The following is a 26,128-nucleotide window of genomic DNA, read 5'->3' as shown; positions in this document are numbered from 1 at the left end:
CTAGTTGTTTCATTTCGATTCCTCCTTAATATTTCATTTTCACAAGAGAGACTTTCTAGTCCATTAAGGATTTCTGTAGTTCAAGAATTTGTTTTTGAGAACTTCTTAATGTTCTTATCAACTTTTTGAGATCCACTTCTTGCATTTCTTCTATCTCATCATCTTCATAATCTTGAATTGGGGTGTTTTTTCATTTGGGGGCATCATAGTGTCTTCCTTGTTCTTGTTACCTCGGTTTCTGCGTTTGACATTGTGAAGATATTCTTTGGTTTCTTTGCTGTGGTGCTTTTTCTTGTTAAACTATGACTCTAGATTAAGTGGACTGTCTGCTTTTGATGGATCCTTAGAGGCTGTGATAGGTGTGGCCAGAGACCTCTGTTTGGTTCTTCAGGGTTAAGGGTGTGCCAAAGGTGACTCACCCAGATGGTTCTCTCACTTGCTCGCTCGCTCTCTCTCTCTCTTTTTTTTTTTTTTTTGACTCAGTTGGGAAGTAATTCCACACAGGTGAGTGGAATTGAGGGTAGTTGATGTATGAAATCTGGTCCCTGTGGGTATTCGACTGCTCTACCCCTGGGACCACACAAAGATTTTATGCAGCCCTCAGAATGGTCTCAAATTTCTCCACAGTCTCTCACCAGGTTGCCAAGGTTACCGAGTTTGTGTATTTGGTGAGTTCTCTCGCCCACCCTCAGATTTTCACAGTCTCAGTTCGTTAGCCCCATGCTTTCACTAGGTCCTAACCTCCTGCTATTTCTCCCCACCAGAGTCAGGTTTTTCTGCTTGGCTAATGGTGGGCACCGCTTTACATACATAAAATGGCGCCTGCTCTTTGTCTTGCTCGGCTTTGTAAGGTGAGTGGAGAGAGAGGCTCGTGTCCATGCCAGTTCCCCTTATTTATTAGTTTTTTTCTCTCCTCCAGTCAGCCTGGTGAACTTTCCCAAGTGGGGCTTTCGTTCCCTCTAGGCTCTTTCTGCCTTTCCCCGCCAATGTCTCAGGTTACCGAGGTTTTTGTCTCACCTCCCTTCCAGTGCTGGTGTGCAGACTCTGTGGCTGTCCTCCGCGCCGTGGGCGTCCTTGCTCTCCCCGTAGGTCCTCTGTGTCGCATCCACTAGATCCAGAAGAATTTCCTCTGCAATTTTTTCCTGAGCCTTTTCCTGAGGCTACAGTAACTCCACTTTTATTAAACTATCTTTTCCCTGACTATCGGTGCACGCCCTCACTATTCTGCCATCTTGGCTCCGCCTACTTAGGTTTTTTGTAATCAGGATCAGAAGAAGGCCTGGGAGAAGAGGGATAAGAAAAATATGGTGGCATTGGTGACTGCCAACAGCTGCACTGGGCAAGAGATTCCTAGGAGCTCCCAAATGCTATGGCTGCAGTCAGGGCACTTCAAAAAGGAATTCCCTCATATGAAGAAAAGATCTCCACAACCTTGTCCTATCCATTGGTGAATACACTGTCCCTGAAAGCAAAAGTCCCTGGGTCCAGATCTCTCCCCAAAAATGGGACAATAGGGCCAAAGGGTCCTTGCTCTCTTACCTTATCCCCCTCTGATACTGCCATTACCATCTGGGAGCCCCAGGTACTCTTAATGGTAAAAGGAGAGGATATAGACCTCCTCCTGAATGTTTAAGCCACCTCTTCATGCCCTTCTCCAACCAGGGCCTCCTCTCCTCCCTTTGGACAATCATGAGAGAGATCTCAGGAAAACCTTTGGTTAGGTATTTCTCTCAGCCCCTTAATTGTAACTGGGGAAACCTGCATTTTACACATGACTTCTTAATCATGCTGAGAGCCCAGCTCCCCTACTAGGAAGAAACATCTTGGCTGAAATGGGAATCACCATCATGATAGCCCCCAGGACAGACTCTGTGCCTTCCCTTGGTTGAGATACAAATCAACCCACAGGTTTAGGCAACCAAAGAAAAGATTGGTTGATCTATAACTGCCATGAAAATCTACATTTGTTTGGATGGGCCTTGTCTAGAAACCTCTCCATCCTCAGACCACTGTTGTACAATATGTGGGCAATGTTTTTCCCCCCACTGAAGAGATATCACAAGGTAGTAGTAAGGTTCTTCTAAACTCCCTAGCAGAGAGCATTAAAGTGGGCCTGGTTTTATCTGAAGGAACCAGTAGGTAAGAAAGAAAGCTGTAGAGGAAGTTTTAAGAATGAAAATGTATTTTTTATGATAGAGGGTTAATAAAAAGGATTTTGATGGAAAAAAATTTTGGATAGAGGAAATGAAGGAATAAGTATGTTATAGAAGCTTTGTAGAAGTTGAATGTTGTGTAAGATGAGAATGGATGAGATTGAGATTAGAAGGATGAGAGAAGGCATATAGAAGCAATCTTTGGAACAAGGAACCCCCAGAGCAACAGTCACCCTAGAAGGGACCATTGAGAGTTCTCCTCTTCCCCCAGGTATAAATTCCCGGCTGCCAGAGCTGATAGCTCTGACAATGGTCCTCAAGCTGAGCAGAGATGAGAGGGTTAACATCTACACAGACTCCTAAGTATGCCTATTCAGTTCAGCATACTCATAGAGCTAATTGAAATGAGAAATCCTTTCTTGTGGCCAGTGAATTTCCCCTTAAATGTCACCAGGATATTGATAAGCTACTGTCCTCATTTTTTCTTCCACAAAAGTAGTGATAATACACTGCAAGTGACAGAAAAAGGGAATACATGAGCTAGCCAAGGGACATCAAATGGCAGATCTTGCAGCCAAATCAACAGCACAGGAAGCTCCCCTCCCTGGGACAATAGAAGCTCTTCTAATTTGAAAAGACTCCTTGTAAGAGGTGAGGTCTGGGGAGGCTACACAGTTGTTCTCTCCACTCTTACCATAGTAAAGGTGTCAGGATTGGACTCCTGGATTCAACTTTCCAGAGTAAAACCCTGGACCTCCGAGTTTTGTGAAAAGAACAATCAGTATGATGATCATTCCCATGAGGTCATGGAAGGACTCAAGCTGCTATTCAAGAGAAGACATCCTCCACATAGAGATAAGTAAACTACTCCATGGGTCATTTTAGGGAACAGCCTCATCATCATTTGGTACCCTCGTACCAAATTATTGACATTAAACTTTACATTCTGCCTTATTGTTGGCATGAAAGGCCAGCACAAAACACACCAAACACTGGAGTAAAGGAAAGGTTTTAATGTTGAGAGCCAATAGGCTGCCTCTCCATGCACAAAATAACAGCAGCCTGTGCTGAGAAAAACAGGTCTTTTATAGCCTTGCCAAGACAAGAAATGGGAGTATCAAATCCCATTAGAGTGGGGGGTGGTGCTGACGCTTGTGGTTGGACCATCTGAATGCCTGATTTCTGGCAAACCAAGCCCAGTTTCAAGAAACTGAAACTTATCTCTGAGAAACTGAAACGTATCTTGCAGGGTGCTGCAGGGTGGTACCTTAGGATAAGAAGACATCAGTCTTGCCAATATTTGCATTGCCCTCTTTCCTATTTTCCTGACCTAACCCTGTGGAGTCATCTTTAACCTATGGGCAGGTAGTCATGCACTTGGATAGGGCTGAAGACATTGTCACCCAGATAGACAACTTCTCTGAAAGGTGGTACTCTATAAAAAGCCAGCTCCTCAGGTGGTTATGACTTTTAGTGGCTCTTGTTCTTAATGGTCTTGAAGTCTAAATCGTTGCCTCTTAGACCTTCTAAACTGTTCATACGCTCTCCTTTAGAATCAGTGAAGCTTCAGATGGTCGTGCAGGGACCCTGGCTAGGCCTTTTGGAGGACCCTGACTGCTGTCCCTCAACAACATCCCCTACAGGCATGAAGCAACCAGAGCAGTCATTGCCCCTTCAGCAATTAGGGTTACCTCTTCAAAGGGGGCGTTGAAAGGGTTTCCGGGGGCATCCTGAATGGATGAAACATATATTCTGTAACCCTTCAGGAGCACTGAGTGACAAGAGGAATATAAACAATGTTATCTTCAGATGCTGTTACAATAGCCAAATATCTTGCCCATTGAGCACTTTTGTGAACTTCTATGCAATATAGGCTACTCTGATGTAAGTTCCCTGATTGGCTCATGTATTTTAACCTTATTTGCTTACATATGGGTCAGCTTGATGAAATTCTTCATTTAAAAACACACAAAAAAATCCCTAGACACAGCCTTTTGTGGGCAATTCCTGCTGAGTCCCTTCCCAGATGTTATGACTTTCTCTTCTCTCAATAAACTTCCTTTGGTTCAATCATTCTTCCTTGTACACATGACTCATTCTTTATGGTTGCAAGACAAAGAACCCATCTGAGGGAAAACAGCTGGAACACAAGAACTGGAACACAAAGGGTTATAAGAACTGTGGCATTTCTAAAGAATTCAGTGGGAAGACAAAAAACCTGCAACAGTAGGTCAGAGATTGTTGACCACAGAGGGACTGGGTCTTGAAGGAGATCAATTCTTTCAAGACTCTAGGATTAATGTTTTATGATCTCTGGAACCAAACAGATGAATGGGCTTCTGTTATAATTTTATTTGATATGTGAAGAGTCATTATATCTGCAACTGCTCTGAAATAGTAACAAAATCTAATCTTTTAAAAAATGATTTGTTTTATTTACTTGAAAGGTAGAGTTAGAGAGAGAGAGAGACATCTTCCATCTGCTGGTTCACTCTCCATATGGCCACAATGGCCAGGGCTGGGCCAGGCTGAAGCCAGGAGCTTCATCCAGGTCTCCCACATAGGTGTGTGGGGCCCATGTACTTGAACTATCTTCTACTGCTATCACAGGCACATTAGCAGGGAATTGAATCAGAAGTGGAGCAGCCAGAGTTCAAACCGGTGTCCATACGGGATTCCAGCATCACAGGAGCCACTTAACCCATCGCACCACAATGCTGGCCCCCAAAGTCTAATCTTAATGTTGGGAAGCCTCAAATTCCATTAGATCCTTGACTACCTTGGCTTTTTCTTGATGTAAGTTCTTTTCAAATGATACACTGGAATAATAAGTGATTAATGATGCTATTCTTTTCTTCCAGGCCATACAAATGATGACTGCTTTTAGTCTTCACTGCTTAGGAGTGATATGGATGTATTTACTTGTCTCACAATTGATGGTATTTCAAAATTCGTATTTTCCCATAGCAACATTACTAGGATATCCATTTTGGTCAGCTGCCATTGTGAGTACAAAATCTACTCCATGTTCCGTATTCTTTAATTATTTATTTAATGATTATTTTTGAGCCAACATCGTGGTTCACTTGCATAAATGGCTGCTTGTGATACCAATATGCCATGTTGGAGTGCTGGTTTGAGTCTAGGCTGTTCTGCCAATCCAACTTTTGGCTAATACGCCTGGGAAGGCAGCAGAAGTACTTGGGCCCCTGCCACCCATGTGGGATACCAGGGTGGAATTCTTGTCTCCAGGCTTTGGCCTAATCCAGACTTGTCTGTCTGTGGCTATTTGGGGAGTGAAGCAGAAGATGCAAAAGTGTGTGTGTGTGTGCGTGTGTGTGTGTGTGTGTGTGTGTTCCTCCCTATCTGAAACTCTGTAAATAAATCTTTCTTAAAAAAAATGCTAAAAATGTACTATACCTATTCTCAAAAAACTCACTGTTAAAATTAGTTGAAATAGATATAACCAATGTAATAGTCTTTCACATAAGAATATTCTGCTAAAGGTCTACTTTCACATTCTATTTAGGCATAGGGAACAATGGTAAGATGCATGAGGGGAATTCTGGGGAAACAGAAAATTGTTGGTTACTATTCAGTTATCCGTCTGGCATCATTTTGTCAGTGGAGCAAGTAAGATAAGAGAATATAATTGCTGAGGAAATAATGGAATATGTAGAACTTGTAAAGGGAAAGAAAATGTAAATCTTTTTGTTCTCCTAGCCCTAGAAGAATCTGAAGTAATTGACATAGATTTCTAAACTAAATGTTATTTGGTCTCATAGAATGATATATGATGTGCTATTGTCTTTAAAGGAGGATGCCATAAAAGTAAGATAATGTGGTGGAGGTTGTGCCATTGTCCTCCACAAAATCCTTAGTGAAGCTCATTGTAATAATTTGAATATATTCAAAATATATTTGAAGCTTGGGCACTCAACCAATATTTAGTGATTATCAACAATCTGTTAGGTACTATTCTGGCTGTCTAATATACATTAGCAAACAAAACAAAGATATTAATCCTTATGGAACATTTATTCTAACAGAGAATGGTGTATTAGAAGATTATAGAGCTTTATTTATGAAAACAGTAATATAAAAGGGATTGGAATTTCTGGGGGAATGACTTCAAGACACAGGTTGGATCTATATTTGCTCTATGTGTATCTAGAGGCATATTATTCTCAAAGTGAAAGGCAGGAACACAAGAGGACAAGCCTAATCACACAAGAGCACTTCAAATATTGGCTTGGGTTGTCTACTGTAATTTCAACCAATAAAAAAAGCAAATTTAAATGGTTAAGTCTTAAGTGGCAGGAAAACAGACTCCAACCACTATGAGACCATGGCAAAGAGTAATTAAGTGTGTTATTATTTCATGAAATGATAAAGAATTGTGACCAATAGTTCAAACAAATATGGTGACATGTGGGAAAAAAAAAGACTTGAAAAAATGATGATTTGTGATATGTAGATATGTGGGGTATGAACAACACTCCAGGAGAAGTAGGCAGAATAAGGTCTTTAATTTCTGATGGGCTTGAATTTTCCTAGGAAACTGTGACCAGTATTTCCAACCAAAGTGAGCAAGATAGCAGAAAAGAGGTCAGAAGAATAATGAGGAAACTGATAATATAGAGCTTTGCATTTTTACTGTAATCAAAATTGAAGTAATTATATGAAGAGACTTCAAAGAATTTACAGAAAATTAAATTAAAAGATAAAAATTAAAAATATGAACTTCATTTTTCAGCATATGCTCCATTAAGTTCAAGATACTTTTTTTAAAAAAGTTCATTTTGTCTTTTTGCTTTTTTAAAAAAGACGCATTTATTTATCTGGAAAGGCAGAGTAAAGAGAAGCAGAGGTAAAGAGAGAGAAAGGTCTTCCATCTTCTGGTTCACTCCTCAGATGGCCAAAATGGCCAGAGCTGTTGTTATCTGAAGCCAGGAGCCAGGAACTTCTTCCCAGTCTCCTACCCAGGTGCAGGGTCCCAAAGACTTGAGCCATCCTCCACTGCTTTCCCAGGCACATTAACAGAGAGCTGGATCAAAAGTGAAGCAGCTGAGGCTTGAACCCATGGCCATATGGGATACCAGCACTGCAGGCCACTGCTTTACTGGCTACACTACAGCACTGGCCCCCAAGATACATTTCTAAGTTATGATATCAGCTATTTAGTCCATCGCTAAAGACCTGAGAATACTGGGAAACTAATCATATTAGTATAGCATTTTTTACATTATTAACTGAAGGAAAATGAATGTACTTTTTAATTTTTTATTTATTTTTATTTTGTTTAAGGAATATAACTTCATGCATTTAATATATACAGATTTGGAAATGTGATCATTCTTTCCCACCTACCTCCTTCCCATCCATACCCCTGCCTTTCTTCCTCCTCCTTCTTCCTTTCCCATTCTTAGTTTTTACAGAGATAAATTTTTCAGTAAATTTTATACTCATAAAGTTAACCCTGGCCGGTGCCATGGCTCAATAGGCTAATCCTCCACCTTAGGGCGCCGGCACACCAGGTTCTAGTCCCGGTCGGGGTGCCGGATTCTGTCCCGGTTGCCCCTCTTCCAGGCCAGCTCTCTGCTGTGGCCAGGGAGTGCAGTGGAGGATGGCCCAAGTGCTTGGGCCCTGCACCCACATGGTCGCGGCGGCCATTGGAGGGTGAACCAACGGCAAAGGAAGACCTTTCTCTCTGTCTCTCTCTCTCACTGTCCACTCTGCCTGTCAAAAAAAAAAAAAAAAAAAAAAAAGATAACCCTACACTAAATAGAGAGTTCACCAATTAGTATGAAGAAAAAAAAACAAACAAACAAAAGAAAAATATTGTGTTCCTCAACAGTCAAGACAAGGACTGTTCAAGTAATTGCTTCTCATAGTGTCTCTTTCACTTTCACAGGTTTCCTTTTAGATGCTCTGTTCGTTGTCACAGATAAGGGGGAACATATGATATTTGTCCCTTTGGAACTGGCTTATTTCCCTAAGTATGATATTTTCCAGATTCATCCATTTAGCTGTAAATGACCAGATTTCATTTTTTTAAACTGCTGTGTAGGATTCCATATAGTACATATCCCATAGTTTCTTTATCCAGTCTTCCATTGATGGGGCATTAGGTTGATTCCATGTCTGGACTATTGTGAATGGAACTGCAAAAAAACATAGACATGCAGATGTCTCTTTTATTTGCTGATTTCATTTCCTCTATGTAAATCCCGAGGAAAGGGATGGCTGGATTTTATGGTAGGTCTATATTCAGATTTCTGAGGTATCTCCAAACTGTCTTCCATAGTGGCTTTACCAGTTTGCATTGCTACCAACAGTGGATTAGGGTACCTTTTTCCCGACATCCTCACCAGCATTTGTTGTTTGTTGACTTCTGTATGAAAGCCATTCTAACTGGAGTAAGGTGATACCTCATTGTAGTTTTGATTTAACATCCCTGGTAACTAGTGATCCTGAACATTTTTTCATGTGTCTGTAGGCCATTGGGATTTCCTTTTTTGAGAAATGTCTATTTAAGTACTTTGCCCACGTCTTTTTTTTTTTTCGATTTTCTTTTTTATTTATTTATTTATTTATTTATTTATTTAGGGCAGGCAGAGTTAGAAAGAGACAGAGAGAAAGGTCTTCCTTCCATTGGTTCACCCCCCAAAATGGCCGCCAAGGCCAGTGTGCTGTGCCGATCTGAAGCCAGGAGCCAGGTGCTTCCTCCTGGTCTCCCATGCGGGTGCACAGCCCAAACACTTGGACCATCCTCCACTGCCTTCCCAGGCCATAGCAGAGAGCTGGACTGGAAGAGGAGCAACTGGACAGAATCTGGTGCCCCAACTGGGACTAGAACCTGGGATGCTGGTGCCACAGGCAGAAGATTAGCCAAGTGAGGCATGGCGCTGGCCCGGCCAACTTCTTAACTGGGTTGTTTGCTATTGTTGAGTTTTTTATTGCTTTATATATTCTGGTTATTAATCCTTTATCAGGTGCATGGTTTGCAAATAATTTCTCCCATTCTTTTTATTGCCTCTTTACTTTTCTGTTTCTTTTGCTGTACAGAAGCGTCTCAATTTGATGTAATCCCACTTGTTAATCTTCATTTTTATTACCTGTGCCTCTAGAGTCTTTTCCAGGAAATCTGTGCCTAGGCCAATGTCTTGCAGGGTTTCCCCTATGCGCTCTAGTAATTTGGTGCTACTGGGTCATAAATTTAGGTCTTTAATCCATTTTGAATGGATCTTTGTATAAGGTGTAAGGTAGGGGTCTTGCTTCATATTTCTGCATATGAAAATCCAGTTTTCCCAGCACCACTTGTTGAAGAGACTGCCCTTGTACCAAGGAATGGTTTTAGCTCCTTGGTCAAATATAAGTTGGTTGCAGATGGTTGGATTGATTTCTGGCGTTTCTATTCTGTTCCATTTGTCTATTCATCTGTTTTTGTACCAGTACCAGGCTGTTTTGATTATAACTGCCCTATAGTATGTCTTGAAATCTGGTATTGTTATGCCTCCAGCTTTATTTTTGTTGTATAAGATTGCTTTAGCTATCCTAGGCCTCTTATGTTTCCAAATGAATTTCAGCATTATTTTTACGAGATCTGAGAAGAATCTCTTTGGTATTTTGATTGATATCACATTGAATCTGCAAATTATTTTTAGAAGAATGACATTTTGATGATGTTGATTCTTCCAATCCATGAACATGGAAGATTTTTTTCCATTTTTCGTTTCTTCTTCTAATTCTTTCTTTAGAGTTTTGTAATTCTCAATGTAGAGATCTTTGACCTCCTTGGTTAAATTATTCCAAGATATTTAATTTTTTTGTATCTATTGTGAATGGTATTGATCTTAGAAGTTCTTTCTCATTGGCTGTGCAGACAAAAATTATTGTTTTGTGTTTTGATTTTATATCCTGATATTTTACCAAACTTTTATGAGTTCCATTAGTCTCCTAGTAGAGTCCCCATATATATATATATATATATATATATATATATATATATATTCATATCATCTGCAAATAAGGATAGTTTGACTTCATCCTTACCGATCTGAATCCCTTTGATTTATTTTATTGCCTGATGGCTCTGGCTAAAACTTCCAATACTATATTGAATAGCAATGGAGAGAGTGGGCATCCTTGTATGGTTCCAGATCTCATTGGGAATGCTTCCAGTTTTTCCCTATTCAGAAGGATGCTGGCTGTGGGTTTGTCATAAATTGCCTTAACTATGTTGAGGAAAGTTCCTTCTAGACCGAATTTACTTAAAGTTTTCATCATGAAAGGGTGTTGTATTTTATCAAATGATTTCTCTGCATCTACTGAGATAATCATATGGTTTTTGTTCTTCGATTTGTTAATGTGATGTATCACATAGATTGATTTGCGAACACTGAACCATCGCTGCATACCAGGGATAAATCCCACTTGGTCTGTGTGGATGATCTTCCTGAAGTGTTGTTGAATTCAATTTGCCAGGATTTTGTTGAGGATTTTTATGTCTGTGTTCATCAGGGAAATTGGTCTATGGTTTTCTTTCTCTGTTGCATCATTTTTAGGTTTAGGAATTAAGGTTATGTTGGCTTCCTAGAAGGAATTTGGGAGGATTCCATCCCTTTCAATTGTTTTAAATAGCTTGAGAATAATTGGAGTTAGTTCTTCTTTAAATGTTTGGTAGAACTCAGCAGTGAAGCCATCCGGTTCTGGACTTTTTTTTTTTTTCGGAGGGTCTTTATTACTGACTCAATTTCTGTCTCAGTTTTGGGTCTGTTTAGGTTTTCTATGTCTTCAGTGCTCAGTTTAGATAGATTATATGTGTCCAGGAATCTATCCATTCTTTCCAGATTTCCCAGTTTGTTGGCATACAGCTCTTTACAAAGTAATTTCTGATGATTCTTTTTATTTCTGTGGTGTCTGTTGTTACATTTCCTTTTTTCATCTCTAATTTTGTTGATTTGGTTAGTTGGGCCAATGGCATGTCAATTTTATTTTTTTTCTTCAAAAAAATAGCTCTTCATTTTGCTGTTTCTATGTCTTTACGGCTCAGTTTTTGTAGATTTATATATCTAGGAATATATCCATCTCTTCTGGTCTCCCAATTTGTTGGTATATAGTCCTTTGTGGTATTTCCTGATGATTCTTTTTATTTGTGTGATATCTGTTGCTACATTTCCTTTTTCCATCTCTAATTTTATTGATGGTTAGTTGGGGCAATGGAGTATCAGTTTGTTTATTTTTTCAAAAACTCAGCTCTTTATTTCACTAATCTTTTATATTGTTTTTTGGTATCAGTTTGGTTTATTTTCTAATTTGAATTATTTCTTTCCTTCTACTAATTTTCTTTGATTTCTGTTGTTTTTCTACATCTTTAAGATGTATTGACAGCTCATTTATGTGGTGACTATTCAGTTTCATGATGTAAACACTAATTGCTATAACGTTCACTCTTAACACTGCTTTTGCTATCTCCCATAAATTTTGATATGAGATATTGTATCTTCATTCATTTTTTTTTCATTTCTTTTATGCCCCAAAGTTTCTTTAGGAGCACATTGTTCAATGTCCATGTGTTTGCATATATTCTTGATATTCTTGAGTTGTTGGTTTTGAGTTTCAATCCATTGTGATCAGAGAAGGTACATGGTATGTTAATTTTTTAATTTGCTGTGACTTGCTTTATGGCCTAGTATATGGTCTAAACTAGAGAAAGTTCTATATATTGCTGAGAAGAATGTGTATTCTGCCACTCTATGGCGAAAAGTCCTGCAGATACCAGTTAGGTCCATTTGGTCCATAATGTCATTTAGTTCTGTTGTTTCTTCATTGTTTTTCTTGTTTGGTTGATCTATCCAATGATTAAAATGGGCTATTGGCCAGTGCCGTGGCTCAATAGGCTAATCCTCCACTGGCAGTGCCAGCATAACCGGGTTCTAGTCCCGGTTGGGATGCCAGATTCTGTCTTGGTTGCTCCTCTTCCAGTCCAGCTCTCTGCTGTGGCCCGGGAGTGCAGTGGAGGATGGCCCAAGTGCTTGGGCCCTGCAACTGCATGGGAGACCAGGAGAAGCACCTGGCTCCAGGCTTCAGATCAGGGCAGCACACTGGCCGTGACAGCCACTGGGGGGTGAACCAACAGAAAAAGGAAGACCTTTCTCTCTGTCTCTCTCTCTCTCTCTCTCTCTCTCACTGTCCACACTACCTGTCAAAAAAAATGGGGTATTGAAGTCCCCCAATGCTATTAAAGTCTATGTCTCCTTTTAGATCCATTAATAGTTATTTTAGGTAACCAGGCACACTGTACTTGGGTACATATACATTTATTATTGTCACATCTTCCTGTTGTACTGACCTCTTAATCATTATATAGTGTCCTTTGTCTAATTTGACAGTTTTTGTGTTAAAGTCTATTTTGATATTAAGATAGCCTCAGTTGCTTTGTTTCCAATGTTAGCATGAAATATCTTTTTCCATCCTTCCAATTTCAATCTACATGTGTCTTTGTTGGTGAGGTGTGTGACTTGTAGGCATCAAATAGATGTGTCTTGATTTTTAATCCATTCAGCTAGTCTGTATCTTTTAACTGGAGAGTTCAGGACATTTACATTCAAGGTAACTATTGATAAGTAACTACTTGTTCCTGCCATTTTTCTATATATGTTCCAATCATTTGCTTTGAGTTCTTTTGTACTTTTACTGGGGGATTTTCATTCTTTTTTTAACTTTTATTTAGCACATATAAATTTTCAAAGTACAGTTTATGGATTACAATGGATTATTCCCCACGATAACTTCCCTCCCACCCGCAACCCTCCCATCTCCCACTCCCTCTCCCATTCCATTCACATCAAGATTCATTTTCAATTATCTTTACGTACAGAAGATCAATTTAGCATATATTAAGTAAAGATTTCAACAATTTGCACCCAACAGAACATAAACTGTAAAATACTGTTTGACTACTAGTTATAGCATTAATTCACATTGAACAACACATTAAGGACAGAGATCCTACATGAGGAGTAAGTGCACAGTGACTCCTGTTGTTGACTTAACAAATTGACAATCTTGTTTATGGCGTCAGAAATCTACCTAGGCTCTAGTCATGAGTTGCCAAGGCTATGGAAGCCTTTTGAGTTCACCAACTCTGAAGATATTTAGACAAGGTCATAGTCAAAGTGGAAGTTCTCTCCTCCCTTCAGAGAAAGGTACCTCCTTCTTTGATGACCTGTTCTTTCCACTGGGATCTCACTCACAGAGATCTTTCATTTAGGTTTTTTTTTTTTTTTTTTTTTTTTTTTTTTTTTTTTTTTGCCAGAGTGCCTTGGCTTTCCATGCCTAAAATAATCTCATGGGCTCTTCAGCCAGATCCGAATGCCTTAAGGGCTGATTCTGAGGCCAGGGTGCTGTTTAGGACATCTGCCATTCTATGAGTCTGTTGTGTATCCCGCTTCCCATGTTGGATGGTTCTCTCCCTTTTTAGTTCTATCAATTAGTATTTGCAGACACTAGTCTTGTTTATGTGATCCCTTTGACTCTTAGACCTATCAGTGTGATCAATTTTGAACTGAAATTGATCACTTTGACTAGTGAAATGGCATTGGTACATGCCACCTTGATGGGATTGAATTGGAATCCCTTGGCACATTTCTAACTCCACCATTTGGGGCAAGTCAACTTGAGCATGTGCTGAACTGTACATCTCCTCCCTCTCTTATTCCCACTCTTATATTTAACAGAGATCCCTTTTCAGTTAAATTTAAACACCTAAGAATAATTGTGTGTTAATTACAGAGTTCAACCAATAGTATTAAGTAGAACAAAAAAATACTAAAAGGGATAAATTATTAAATTGTACATCAAAAATCAGGACAAGGGCTGATCAAGTCACTGTTTCTCATAGTGTCTATTTCACTTCAACAGGTTTCCTTTTTGGTGCTCAGTTAGTTGTCACTGATTAGGGAGAACATATGATATTTGTTCCTCTGGGACTGGCTTTTTTTACTCAGCATGATGTTTTCCAGATTACTCCATTTTGTTGCAAATGACTGGATTTCATTGTTTTTTACTGTTGTGTAGTATTCTATAGTATACATGTCCCATAATTTCTTTATCCATTCTACTGTTGATGGGAATTTGGGTTGGTTTCAGGTCTTAGCTATTGTGAATTGAGCTGCGAAAAAGCATTAAGATGCAGACAGCTTTTTTGTTTGCCAGTTTAATTTCTTTTGGGTAAATTCCAAGGAGTGGAATGGCTGGGTTGTATAGTAGGGTTATATTCAGATTTCTGAGGAATCTCCAGACTGACTTTCATAGTGGCTTTGCCAGTTTGCATTCCCACCAACAGTGGGTTTGTGTCCCTTTTTCCTCACATCCTCTCCAGCATCTGTTGTTGGTGGATTTCTGAATGTGAGCCATTTTGACTAGGGTGAGGTGGAACCTCATTGTGGTTTTGATTTGCATTTCCCTGATTGCTAGTGATCCTGAACATTTTTTCATGTGTCATTTGGATTTCCTCTCTTGAAAAATGTCTATTGAGGTTATTGGCCCATCTCTTGAGTGGGTTTTTGTTGTTGTTGTTGTTGTTGTTGTTGTTTTTGTGGAGTTTCTTGATATCTTTGTAGGTTCTGGTTATTTACCCTTTATCTGATGCATAGTTTGCAAATATTATTTCCCATTCTGTTGGTTGCCTCTTTACTTTCCTGACTGTTTCTTTTGCAGTACAGAAACTTCTCAATTTGATTTCTCCTATGACCCAGTGTTCATTCAGGAGCACCTTGTTCAGTCTCCATGTGTTTGCATGTGCTCTAGGGATTCCTGAGTTGCCAAATTCCAACTTCATTCCTGTATGGTCTGAGAAGCTGCATCATATGATTCTACTTCTTTTGAATTTGCTGAGACTTGCTTTATGGCCTAGGATGTGGTCAATCCTAGAGAAGCTTCCATGTATTGCTGAGAAGAATGTGTACTCTTTATGTGTAGGATGAAAAGTTCTGGAGATATCTGTTAGATCCATTTGGTAAATAGTGTTGATTAAATCTCCTGTTTCCTTGTTGATTTTCTTTCTGGTTGATCTATTTCTGATAGTGGAGTATTGAAGTCCCCCAGTACTATTGTATTGGGGTCAATGCATCTCAAGGATCTAGAAAAACTGCAGCAAACCAGACCCAACCTAGTAGTAGAATAGATATAATTAAAATTAGAAATCAACAGAATTGAATCAAAAAAATTACAAAAGATCAGCAAAAAGAAGAGCTGACTTTTTGAAAAAATAAATAAAAATGATACCCCATTGGCCCAACTAACTAAAAAAAGAAAAGATCCAAATCAATAAAATCAGAGATAAAAAAGGAAACCTAACAACAGACACCACAGAAATAAAAAGAATCATCAGAAATTACTACAAGGACTTGTATGCCAGCAAACAGGGAAAATATCAGAAAAGGATAGATTCCTGGAAACATGCAACCTACCTACAATGTCATCAAAATGAACATTCTACAAAGCAATTTGTAGATTCAGTGCAATACCAATCAAAATACCAAAGACATTCTTCTCAGATCTGGAAAAATTATGCTGAAATTCATATGGAGACACAGGAGACCTCAAATAGCTAAAGCAATCTTGTGCAACAAAAACAAAGCCAGAGGCATCACAATACCAGATTTCAGGTCATACTGTAGGGCAGCTGTAATCAAAACAGCCTGGTACTGGTACAGAAAGAGATGGATAGACCAATGGAACAGAATAGAAACACCAGAAATCAATCCAAACTTCTACAGCCAACTTATATTTGATCAGGATCTAAAACCAATTCCTATAGCAAGGACAGTCTATTCATTAAATGGTGCTGGGAAAACTGGATTTCCACGTGCAGAAGCATGAAGCAAGACCCCTACCTTACACCTTACAGAAAAATCCACTCAACATGGATTAAATATCTAAATCTACAACCTGACACCATCCTATTATTAGAGAACATTGGAGAAACCTTGCAAGATACAGGCACAGGCAAAGACTTTTTGGAAAAGACTCCAGAGGCACAGGCAGCCAAAGCCAAAATTAACAACTGAGATTACATCAAATTGAGAAGTTTCTGTACTGCAAGAAACAGGCAAGTGAAGAGGCCACTAACAGAATGGGAAAAAATATTTGCAAAGGATTAATAACCAGAATCTACAAAGAGATCAAGAAACTCCACAACAACAAAACAAACAACCCACTCAAGAGATGGGCCAAGGACCTAAATAGACATTTTTCAAAAGAGGAAATCCAAATGGCCAACAGAACATTAAAAAAATGTTCAGAATCACTAGCAATCAGGGAAATGCAAATCAAAACCACAATGAGGTTTCACCTCACCTCAGTTAGAATTGCTTATATACAGAAATCTACCAACAACAGTTGCTGGAGTGGATGTGGGGAAAAAGGCTCTCTAATCCACTGTTGGTGGAAATGGAAACTGGTAAAGCCATTATGGAAGTCAGTTTGCAGATTGCTCAGAAACCTGAATAGAACCCTACCACATGACCCAGCCATCCCACTCCTTGGAATTTACCCAAAGGAAATTAAATTGGCAAATAAAAAGAGCTGTCTGCACATCAATGTTTATTGCAGCTCAATCCATGATAGCTAAGACATGGAATCAACCTAAATGCCCATCAACAGAAGACTGGTAAAGAAATTATAGGATATGTACTCTATAGAATACTATACGGCAGTAGAAAAAAAAGTGAAATCTTGTCATTTGCAACAAAACAGAGGAATCTGGAAAACATCATGCTGAGTGAAAAAAGCCAGTCCCAGAGGAACAAATATCATATATTCTCCTGATTGGTGACAACTAACTGAGCACCTAAAAGGAAACCTGTTGAAGTGAAATGGACGCTATGAGAGACAATGACTGATCAGCCTTTGTCCTGACTGTCGAGGAACAACTTACTATTTTATTCCTTTCAGTATTTTTTGTTCTTCTTAATACCATTGGTTGAACTCTTTAATTAACACACAATTATTCTTAGGTATTTAACTGAAAAGTGATCTCTGTTAAATATAAGAGTGTGAACAAGAGAAGGAGGAGATGTACAGTTCGGCACATGCTTACTTGGGCTTATCCTTAATGGTAGAGCTAGAGATGTGCCGAGGGATTCCAATTCAATCCCATCAAGGTGGCATGTACCAATGCCATCTCACTAATCAAAGTGATCAGTTTAAGTTCATAATTGATCATAATGATAGGATTAAGTGTCAAAGGGATAAACAAGACTAGTGTCTGGAAATACTAACTGCTAGAACTAAAAAGAAGAGAACCATCCAACATGGGAAGTGGGATACACAGCAGACTCATAGAATGGCAGAAGTCCTAAACAGCACTCTGGCCTCAGAATCAGCTCTTAAGGTATTCGGATCAGGATAAAAAGCCCATGAGATTATTTTAGGCATAGAAAGCCAAGACACTCTGGCAAAAAAAAAAAAAAAAAAAAAAAAAAAAAAAAACAAAAACAAAAACAAACAACAACACTAAATGAAAGATCTCTGTGACTGAGATTCCAGTGGAAATAATGAGCCATCAAAGAAGGAGGTACCTTTCTCTGAAGGGAGAACTTCCACTTTGACTATGGCCTTGTCTAAATAAGATTGGAGTTGGCAAACTCAAGAGGCTTCCATAGCCTTGGCAGCTCTTTTTTTTTTTTTTTTTTTTTTTTTTTCTTTTATTTAATGAATATAAATTTCCAAAGTACGACTCATGGGTTACAATGGCTTCCCCCCCCATACCGTCGCTCCCACCAACAACCCTCCCCTTTCCCACTCCCTCTCCCCTTCCATTCACATCAAGATTCATTTTCGATTATCTTAATATACAGAAGATCAGCTTAGTATACATTAAGTAAGGATTTCAACAGTTTGCTCCCACACAGAAACATAAAGTGAAAAATAATAGATGATTTTTTTAAAATGATGATGAAATCAGATCAGACCTATTGTCATGTTTAATCCCAGTGAGAGTCAAGTTGGGAATTGAAAATTTCTTTCTTTTTTTTTTTTTTTTTTTTTTTTTTTTTTTTTTTTACAGAAGATCAGTTTAGTGTACATTAAGTAAAGATTTCAGTCGTTTGCACCCCCATAGAAACACAAAGTGAAATATACTGTTTGAGTACTCGTTATAGCATTAAGCCTCAGTGTACAGCACGTTAAGGACCGAGATCCTACATGAGGAGTAAGTGCACCGTGACTCCTGTTGTTGACTTTACCAATTGGCACTCCTGTTTATGGCATCAGTAATCTCCCTATGCACCAGTTATGAGTTTCCAAGGCTATGGAAGCCCCTTGAGTTCTCCGACTCTTATCTTGTTTAGACACGGTCATAGTCAAAGTGGAGGTTCTCTCCTCCCTTCAGAGAAAGGCACCTCCCTCTTTGAAGACCTGTTCTTTCCACTGGGATCTCACTCACAGAGATCTTTTTGCCAGAGTGTCTTGGCTTTCCATGCCTGAAATACTCTCATGGGCTTTTCAGCCAGATCCGAGTGCCTTTAGGGCTGATTCTGAGGCCAGAGTGCTATTTAGGACATCCGCCATTCTATGAGTCTGCTGAGTATCTCACTTCCCATGTTGGATCACTCTCCCCTTTATTTATTCTATCGGTTGGTGTTAGCAGATACTAGACTTGTTTATGTGCTCCCTTTGACTCTTAGTCCTTTCATTATGATCAATTGTGAACTGAAATTGATCACTTGGAGTAGTGAGATGGCATTGGCACATGCCACCTTGATGGGATTGAATTGGAATCCCCTGGTATGTTTCCAACTCTACCAATTGGGGCAAGTCAGCCCGAGCATGTCCCAAATTATACATCTCTTCCCTCTCTTATTCCCACTCTTATGTTTAACAGGGATCACATTTCGGTTAATTTTCAACACTTAAGAATAACTGTGTGATAATTACAGAATTAAACCAGTCATATTAAGTAGAACAGACAAAAAAAAAATACTATGAGGGATAATGTATTAAGTTGTCCATTAGCAGTCAGGGCTATGCTGATCAAGTCACCATTTCTCATAGTGTCCATTTCACTTCAGGAGGTTTCCTTTTTGGTGTTCAGTCAGTTGTCACCGATCAGGGAGAACATATGGTATTTGTCCCTTTGGGACTGGCTTACTTCACTCAGCATGATGTGTTCCAGATTCCTCCATTTTGTTGCAAATGACTGGATTTCGTTGTTTCTTACTGCGGTATAGTACTCTAAAGAATACATATCCCATAATTTCTTTATCCAGTCTACCGTTGATGGGCATTTAGGTTGGTTCCAGGTCTTGGCTATTGTGAATTGTGCTGCAATAAACATTAGGGTGCAGACCGCTTTTTTGTTTATCAATTTAAACTCCTTTGGGTAAATTCCAAGGAGTGGGATGGCTGGGTCGAACGGTAGGGTTATATTCAGGTTTCTGAGGAATCTCCAGACTGATTTCCATAGTGGCTTGACCAGTTTGCATTCCCACCAACAGTGGGTTAGTGTCCCTTTTTCCCCACATCCTCGCCAGCATCTGTTGTTGGTAGATTTCTGTATGTGAGCCATTCTAACCGGGGTGAGGTGAAACCTCATTGTGGTTTTGATTTGCATTTCCCTGATTGCTAGTGACCTTGAACATTTTTTCATGTGCCTGTTGGCCATTTGGATTTCCTCTTTTGAAAAATGTCTATTGAAGTCCTTGGCCCATCTCTTAAGTGGGTTGTTGGTTTTGTTTTTGTGGAGTTTCTTGATCTCTTTGTAGATTCTGGTTATTAACCCTTTATCTGTTGCATAGTTTGCAAATATTTTTTCCCATTCTGTCGGTTGTCTCTTCACTCTCCTGACTGTTTCTTTTGCAGTACAGAAACTTCTCAATTTGATGCAATCCCAATAGTTGATTTTGGCTTTGACTGTCTGTGCCTCCCGGGTCTTTTCCAGAAATTCTTTGCCTGTGCCAATATCTTGAAGGGTTTCTCCAATGTTCTCTAATAACTTAATGGTGTCAGGACGAAGATTTAGGTCTTTAATCCACGTTGAGTGGATTTTTGTGTAAGGTGTAAGGTAGGGGTCTTGCTTCATGATTCTGCACGTGGAAATCCAGTTTTCCCAGCACCATTTATTGAATAGACTGTCCTTGCTCCAGGAATTAGTTTTAGATCCTTGATCAAATATAAGTTGGCTGTAGATGTTTGGGTTGATTTCTGGTGTTTCAATTCTGTTCCATTGGTCTATCCATCTGTTTCTGTACCAGTACCATGCTGTTTTGATTACAGCTGCCCTGTAGTATGTCCTGAAGTCTGGTATTGTGATGCCTCCGGCTTTGTTTTTGTTGTACAAGATTGCTTTAGCTATTCGAGGTCTCTTGTGCCTCCATATGAATTTCAGCATCATTTTTTCTAGATCTGCGAAGAATGTCTTTGGTATCTTGGTTGGGATTGCATTGAATCTATAAATTGCTTTTGGGAGAATGGACATTTTGATGATGTTGATTCTTCCAATCCATGAGCATGGAAGATTTTTCCATTTTTTGGTATCCTCTTCTATTTCTTTCTTTAAGGTTTTGTAATTTTCATCGTAGAGATCTTTAACGTCCTTGGTTAAGTTTATTCCAAGGTATTTGATTGTTTTTGTAGCTATTGTGAATGGGATTGACCTTAGCAGCTCTTTCTCAGTCATGGCATTGCTTGTGTATACAAAGGCTGTTGATTTTTGTGCATTGATTTTATATCCTGCCACTTTGCCAAACTCCTCTATGAGTTCCAATAGTCTCTTAGTAGAGTTCTTTGGATCCTCTAAGTACAGAATCATATCGTCTGCAAAGAGGGATAGTTTGACTTCTTCCTTCTTGATTTGTATTCCTTTGATTTCTTTTTCTTGTCTGATGGCTCTGGCTAAAACTTCCAGAACTATGTTAAATAGCAGTGGTGAGAGTGGGCATCCCTGCCTGGTGCCAGATTTCAGTGGAAATGCTTCCAACTTTTCCCCATTCAATAGGATGCTGGCTGTGGGTTTTTTATAAATTGCTTTGATTATATTGAGGAATGTTCCTTCTATACCCAATTTGCTTAGAGTTTTCATCATGAAAGGGTGTTGAATTTTATCAAATGCTTTCTCTGCATCAATTGAGATAATCATATGGTTTTTCTTCTGCAGTCTGCTAATGTGGTGAATCACATTGATTGATTTGCGAATGTTGAACCATCCCTGCATACCAGGGATGAATCCCACTTGGTCTGGGTGGATGATTTTCCTGATGTGTTGTTGTATTCTATTGGCCAGAATTTTATTGAGGATTTTTGCGTCTATGTTCATCAGGGATATTGGTCTGTAATTTTCTTTCAGTGCTGCATCTTTCTCTGGCTTAGGGATTAAGGTGATGCTGGCTTCATAGAAAGAATTTGGGAGGATTCCCTCTTTTTCGATTGTTCTGAATAGTTTGAGAAGAAATGGGATTAGTTCTTCTTTAAATGTCTGGTAGAATTCAGCGGTGAATCCATCTGGTCCTGGGCTTTTCTTTGTTGGGAGGGCCTTTATTACTGTTTCAATTTCTGTTTCAGTTATGGGTCTATTTAGGTTTTCGATGTCTTCATGGTTCAATTTAGGTAGGTTGCATGTGTCCAGGAATCTATCCATTTCTGATAGGTTTTCCTGTTTGCTGGCGTACAGGTCCTTGTAGTAATTTCTGATGATTCTTTTTATTTCTGTGGTGTCTGTTGTTACGTTTCCTTTTTCATCTCTGATTTTATTGATTTGGGTCTTTTCTCTTCTTTTTTTAGTTAGTTGGGCCAATGGGGTGTCAATTTTGTTTATTTTTTCAAAAAACCAGCTTCTCGCTTGGCTGATTTTTTGTAATGTTTTTTTGGATTCAATCCTGTTAATTTCTTCTCTGGTTTTAATTATTTCTCTTCTCCTACTAGATTTGGGTTTGGTTTGCTGCAGTTTTTCTAGGTCCTTGAGGTGCGCTGAAAGCTCATTTATTTGGTACCTTTCCAATTTCTTGGTATAGGCACCTATTGCTATAAATTTGCCTCTCAATACTGCTTTTGCTGTATCCCATAAGTTTTGATATGTTGTGTTGTTGTCTTCATTTACTTCCAGAAAGTTTTTGATTTCTCTTTTGATTTCTTGAATGACCCAGTGTTCATTCAGGAGCATGTTGTTCAGTCTCCATGTGTTTGCATACTTTCTGGGGTTTCCTGAGTTGCTAATTTCCAGCTTCATCCCGCTGTGGTCTGAGAAGCTGCATGGTATGATTCTAATTCTTTTAAATTTGCTGAGACTTGCTTTATGGCCTAGTATGTGGTCAATCCTAGAGAAGGTTCCATGCGCTGCTGAGAAGAATGTGAAGTCTGTAGATGTAGGGTTGAAAGTTCTGTATATATCTGTTAGATCCATTTGGGCTATAGTGTCATTTAAATCTGCTGTTTCCTTGTTGATCTTCTGTCCGGATGATCTGTCTATTTCTGAGAGTGGAGTATTGAAGTCCCCCAGTACTATTGTATTGGAATCTAAATCTCCCTTTAAGTCCCTTAACATATCTTTTAAATAGACCGGTGCCCTGTGATTAGGTGCATATACATTTATAATAGTTACATCTTCCTGTTGAATTGAACCCTTAATCATTATATAGTGTCCCTCTTTGTCTCTCTTAACAGTTTTTGTATTAAAGTTTATTTTGTCTGATATTAATATGGCTACACCTGCTTTTTTTTGGTTTCTGTTGGCATGGAATATCTTTTTCCAACCTTTCACTTTCAGTCTGCATGCCTCTTTGTTAGAGAGATGTGTTTCTTGTAGGCAACAAATAGTTGGGTTGTGTTCTGTGAGCCAGTCAGCTAAACGGTGTCTTTTAACTGAAGAATTCAGACCATTAATGTTCAATGTGACTATTGATACGTAGTGACTTTGCCCTGCCATTTTCCCGGAAATATTTTCTAGTATATGCTTTGAGCTTCCCATGCTCTTTTACTGGTAGGTGTTCTTCCCTTCCCTTCTTTCATATTGATGGCCGTGTTTCTGTGTTTCTGAGTGTAGCACATCTTTAAGTATCTTTTGCAGGGCCGGACGAGTGGCCACAAAGTCTTTCAATTTCTGTTTGCTATGAAAGGTCTTTATTTCACCTTCATTCACAAATGAGAGCTTGGCAGGATATAATATTCTGGGCTGGCAATTTTTCTCTCTTAGCACCTGTGCTATGTCTCGCCATTCCCTCCTAGCTTGTAGGGTTTCTGATGAGAAGTCAGCTGTGAGTCTGATTGGAGATCCTCTGAGAGTAATCTGACGTTTCTCTCTTGCACATTTTAGGATCTTTTCTTTATGTTTCACTGTGGTAAGTTTAATTACCATGTGTCGTGGTGAGGATCTCTTTTGGTCATGTTTATTGGGGGTTCTATGAGCTTCCTGTACTAGGATATCTCTGTCCTTCTCCAAACCTGGAAAGTTCTCTGCTAGTATCTCACTAAAAAGGCCTTCCAATCCTTTCTCTCTCTCCATGCCTTCAGGAACTCCTAGAACTCGAATGTTGGTTTTTTTGATAGTATCCTGTAGATTCCCAACAATATTTTTTAGGTTTCTAATTTCCTCTTCTTTTCTTTGGTTTGACTGTATGTTTTCCTGTGCTCTATCTTCTAAGTCCGATATTCTCTCTTCTGCTTCACCCATTCTGTTTTTAAGGCTTTCTAATGTGTTTGTCATTTGATCTATTGAGCTCTTCATTTCATTTTGATTTCTCTTCACTATAACACTTTCCTGTTCTACTAGTTTCTGAGTTTCATTTTGACTCTTCCTTAAAATTTCGTTTTCACGAGAGAGATTTTCAATCTTGTCCATTAAGGATTTCTGTAGTTCAAGGATTTGCTTTTGAAAACTTCTAAATGTTCTTATCATAAATTTTTTGAAATCCGTATCTTGCATTTCTTCTATCTCATCATCTTCATACTCTTGGCTTGGGGTGTTTTGCTTATTTGGAGGCATCATAGTGTCATCGTTGATCTTGCTCCCTCTATTTCTGTGTTTGTTACTCGGCATAGTTAATTCTTCTTGCGTCACTGTGCGTTTTTTTTTTTTCTTTTCTTTTTTTTTTTTTTTATTTATACTGTGTCCGTGTTAAGTGGACTGCCTGCTGTTGGAGGAGCCTTGGAGGCTTGAGATGGGTGCGGCCTGAGAGCTCTGCCTGGTTCTTCCAGGTTAAGGGTGTGCAAAGGTGACACCCTCAGGTTATGCGTGGTAAATCTCTCTCTTTTTATTTATTTATTTATTTTATTTATTCAGGGGGTAAGTAACACCGCAGGGCATGGCTGTGCAGAATTGATGGTATTTAGCTTCCAGTCTTTGGCTCCTCTGGACTCCCACTGGGTTGCCTAGGCTACTGAATTGTAGTGACTCAGTTCCTTAGCTCTCCCCCATTGATATGTAAATCCAGAGCGCAGGCCTGCTCTTTGTCTCTTGGGAATTCTAGCCTTCCAGCCTTGTAACCTTTGCAAGGTTAGGGGGAAGAGAAACCCCGAAGCTTTTTTTTTTCCTTCTTTCCGGTAGTGAGTTTGCTGCACTTTCCGGCCCCCCTCTAGATTCTGACCCCCGTTTCCCCACCAATGTCTCGGGTTATTGAGCTCACCTCCCCTTCCAGCGCCGATGTGTGGAGCGTCCCAAGTCTCCCCGCTGTTGTCTGTGTGGCATGCACTCCCCTTGGAGCACTGGGGCTTCTGCGGCTCCGTCCCGCGACTTGGCTTCCGCGCAGTGGGCGACCTTGTTCTCCCAGTAGGTCCTCCGATTCACGATTCCCGTGCAATTTTTTCCTGGTTCTTTTTTCTGCGGCTACCGTAACTCCCCTTTTATTAAACTAAATTTTCCCGGACTATCGGTGCGCGCCCTCACTATTCCGCCATCTTGGCCGAGTCAACCGCCTTGGCAGCTCTTGACACGAGCCTCATGTGATTACTGATGTCATAAATAAGCGTGTCAAATGTTAAATCAACAACAGGAGTCGCTGTGCACTTGCTCCCCATGTAGGATCTCTGTCCTTAATGTGTTGTACTATGTGAATTAATGGTATAACTAATACTCAAACAGTACTTTATACTTTGTGTTTCTGTGTGGGTGCAAACTGTTAAAATCTTTACTTAGTATATACTAAATTGATCTTCTGTATATAAAAATAATTGAAAATGAATCTGGATGTGAATGGGATTGGAGAGGGAGTGGGAGATGAGATGGTTACAGACGGGAGAGAGGTTATGAGGGGAAAAAGCTGCTATAATCCATAAGTTGTACTTGGAAATTTATATTTATTAAATAAAAGTTTTCAAAAAAATGAACAAAATAAAATAAAAAGTTATCTGAGAACGTGCTTTAGTATCCAATATGGTAGCCACTAGTCACAGGTAGTTGTTGAGCCTAAAAAATACAGCAAAGCCGCACTAAGAAGTGCTGTAAATGCAAAATGTATGCAAGATTCTAAAGGCTTGTATGAGTAAAACGAATGTAAAATATGTACTTAATAACTTTATATAGATTTCTCTTGAAACAGTAGTGTTAAGTACATAAGATTATAAAAAATATATTATTAAAATCAACTTTATTTCTTTTTATTTTTCTTAATGCAGTACCAGAAAACTTCAAATTACATATGTACTTTGCATTATATTTCCACCAGACAGCTTGAGACAATATTTTGACTGAGGAAGTTCCATGCTTAGATTTATTTATTCTGTGAGAAATACGATATTATACAGGCTATAGAAATTAGAGGCAGCTAAAGTAGTTCAGACGAGAACTACTTAAGAAGGCCTTAATTCGGCCAGCGCCGTGGCTCACTAGGCTAATCCTCCCCTGCGACGTTGGCATTCTGGGTTCTAGTCCCAGTTGGGTGCCGGTTCTGTCCTTGTTGCTCCTCTTCCAGTCCAGCTCTCTGCTGTGGCCCAGGAAGGCAGTGGAGGATGGCCCAAGTACTTGGGCCCTGCACCCGGAT

The 26,128-nt window shown here is 39.3% G+C and overlaps 1 protein-coding gene across 1 annotated transcript in view; it reads left to right on the top strand.

Moving 5' to 3' along the window:
• Positions 1-555: 555 nt before the first annotated feature.
• The window catches only part of LOC108177942 (membrane-spanning 4-domains subfamily A member 12), a 62,456-nt gene continuing 36,883 nt past the window's right edge, over positions 556-26,128 (top strand). The window contains exons 1-2 of the mRNA XM_089302884.1: positions 556-851; positions 5,015-5,158. Of these exons, the coding sequence (XP_089159010.1) occupies positions 816-851; positions 5,015-5,158 (180 nt within the window). The 5' untranslated portion in view covers positions 556-815. The remainder of the gene's footprint in view (positions 852-5,014; positions 5,159-26,128) is intronic.

The sequence above is a fragment of the Oryctolagus cuniculus genome, chromosome 1, assembly GCF_051225735.1.
Source record: "Oryctolagus cuniculus isolate XC-2025 breed Fujian yellow rabbit chromosome 1, ASM5122573v1, whole genome shotgun sequence".
NCBI lineage: Eukaryota > Metazoa > Chordata > Mammalia > Lagomorpha > Leporidae > Oryctolagus > Oryctolagus cuniculus.
The sequence above is the reverse complement of the archived record's forward strand: the minus strand, read 5'-3'. Positions and strand labels throughout refer to the sequence as shown.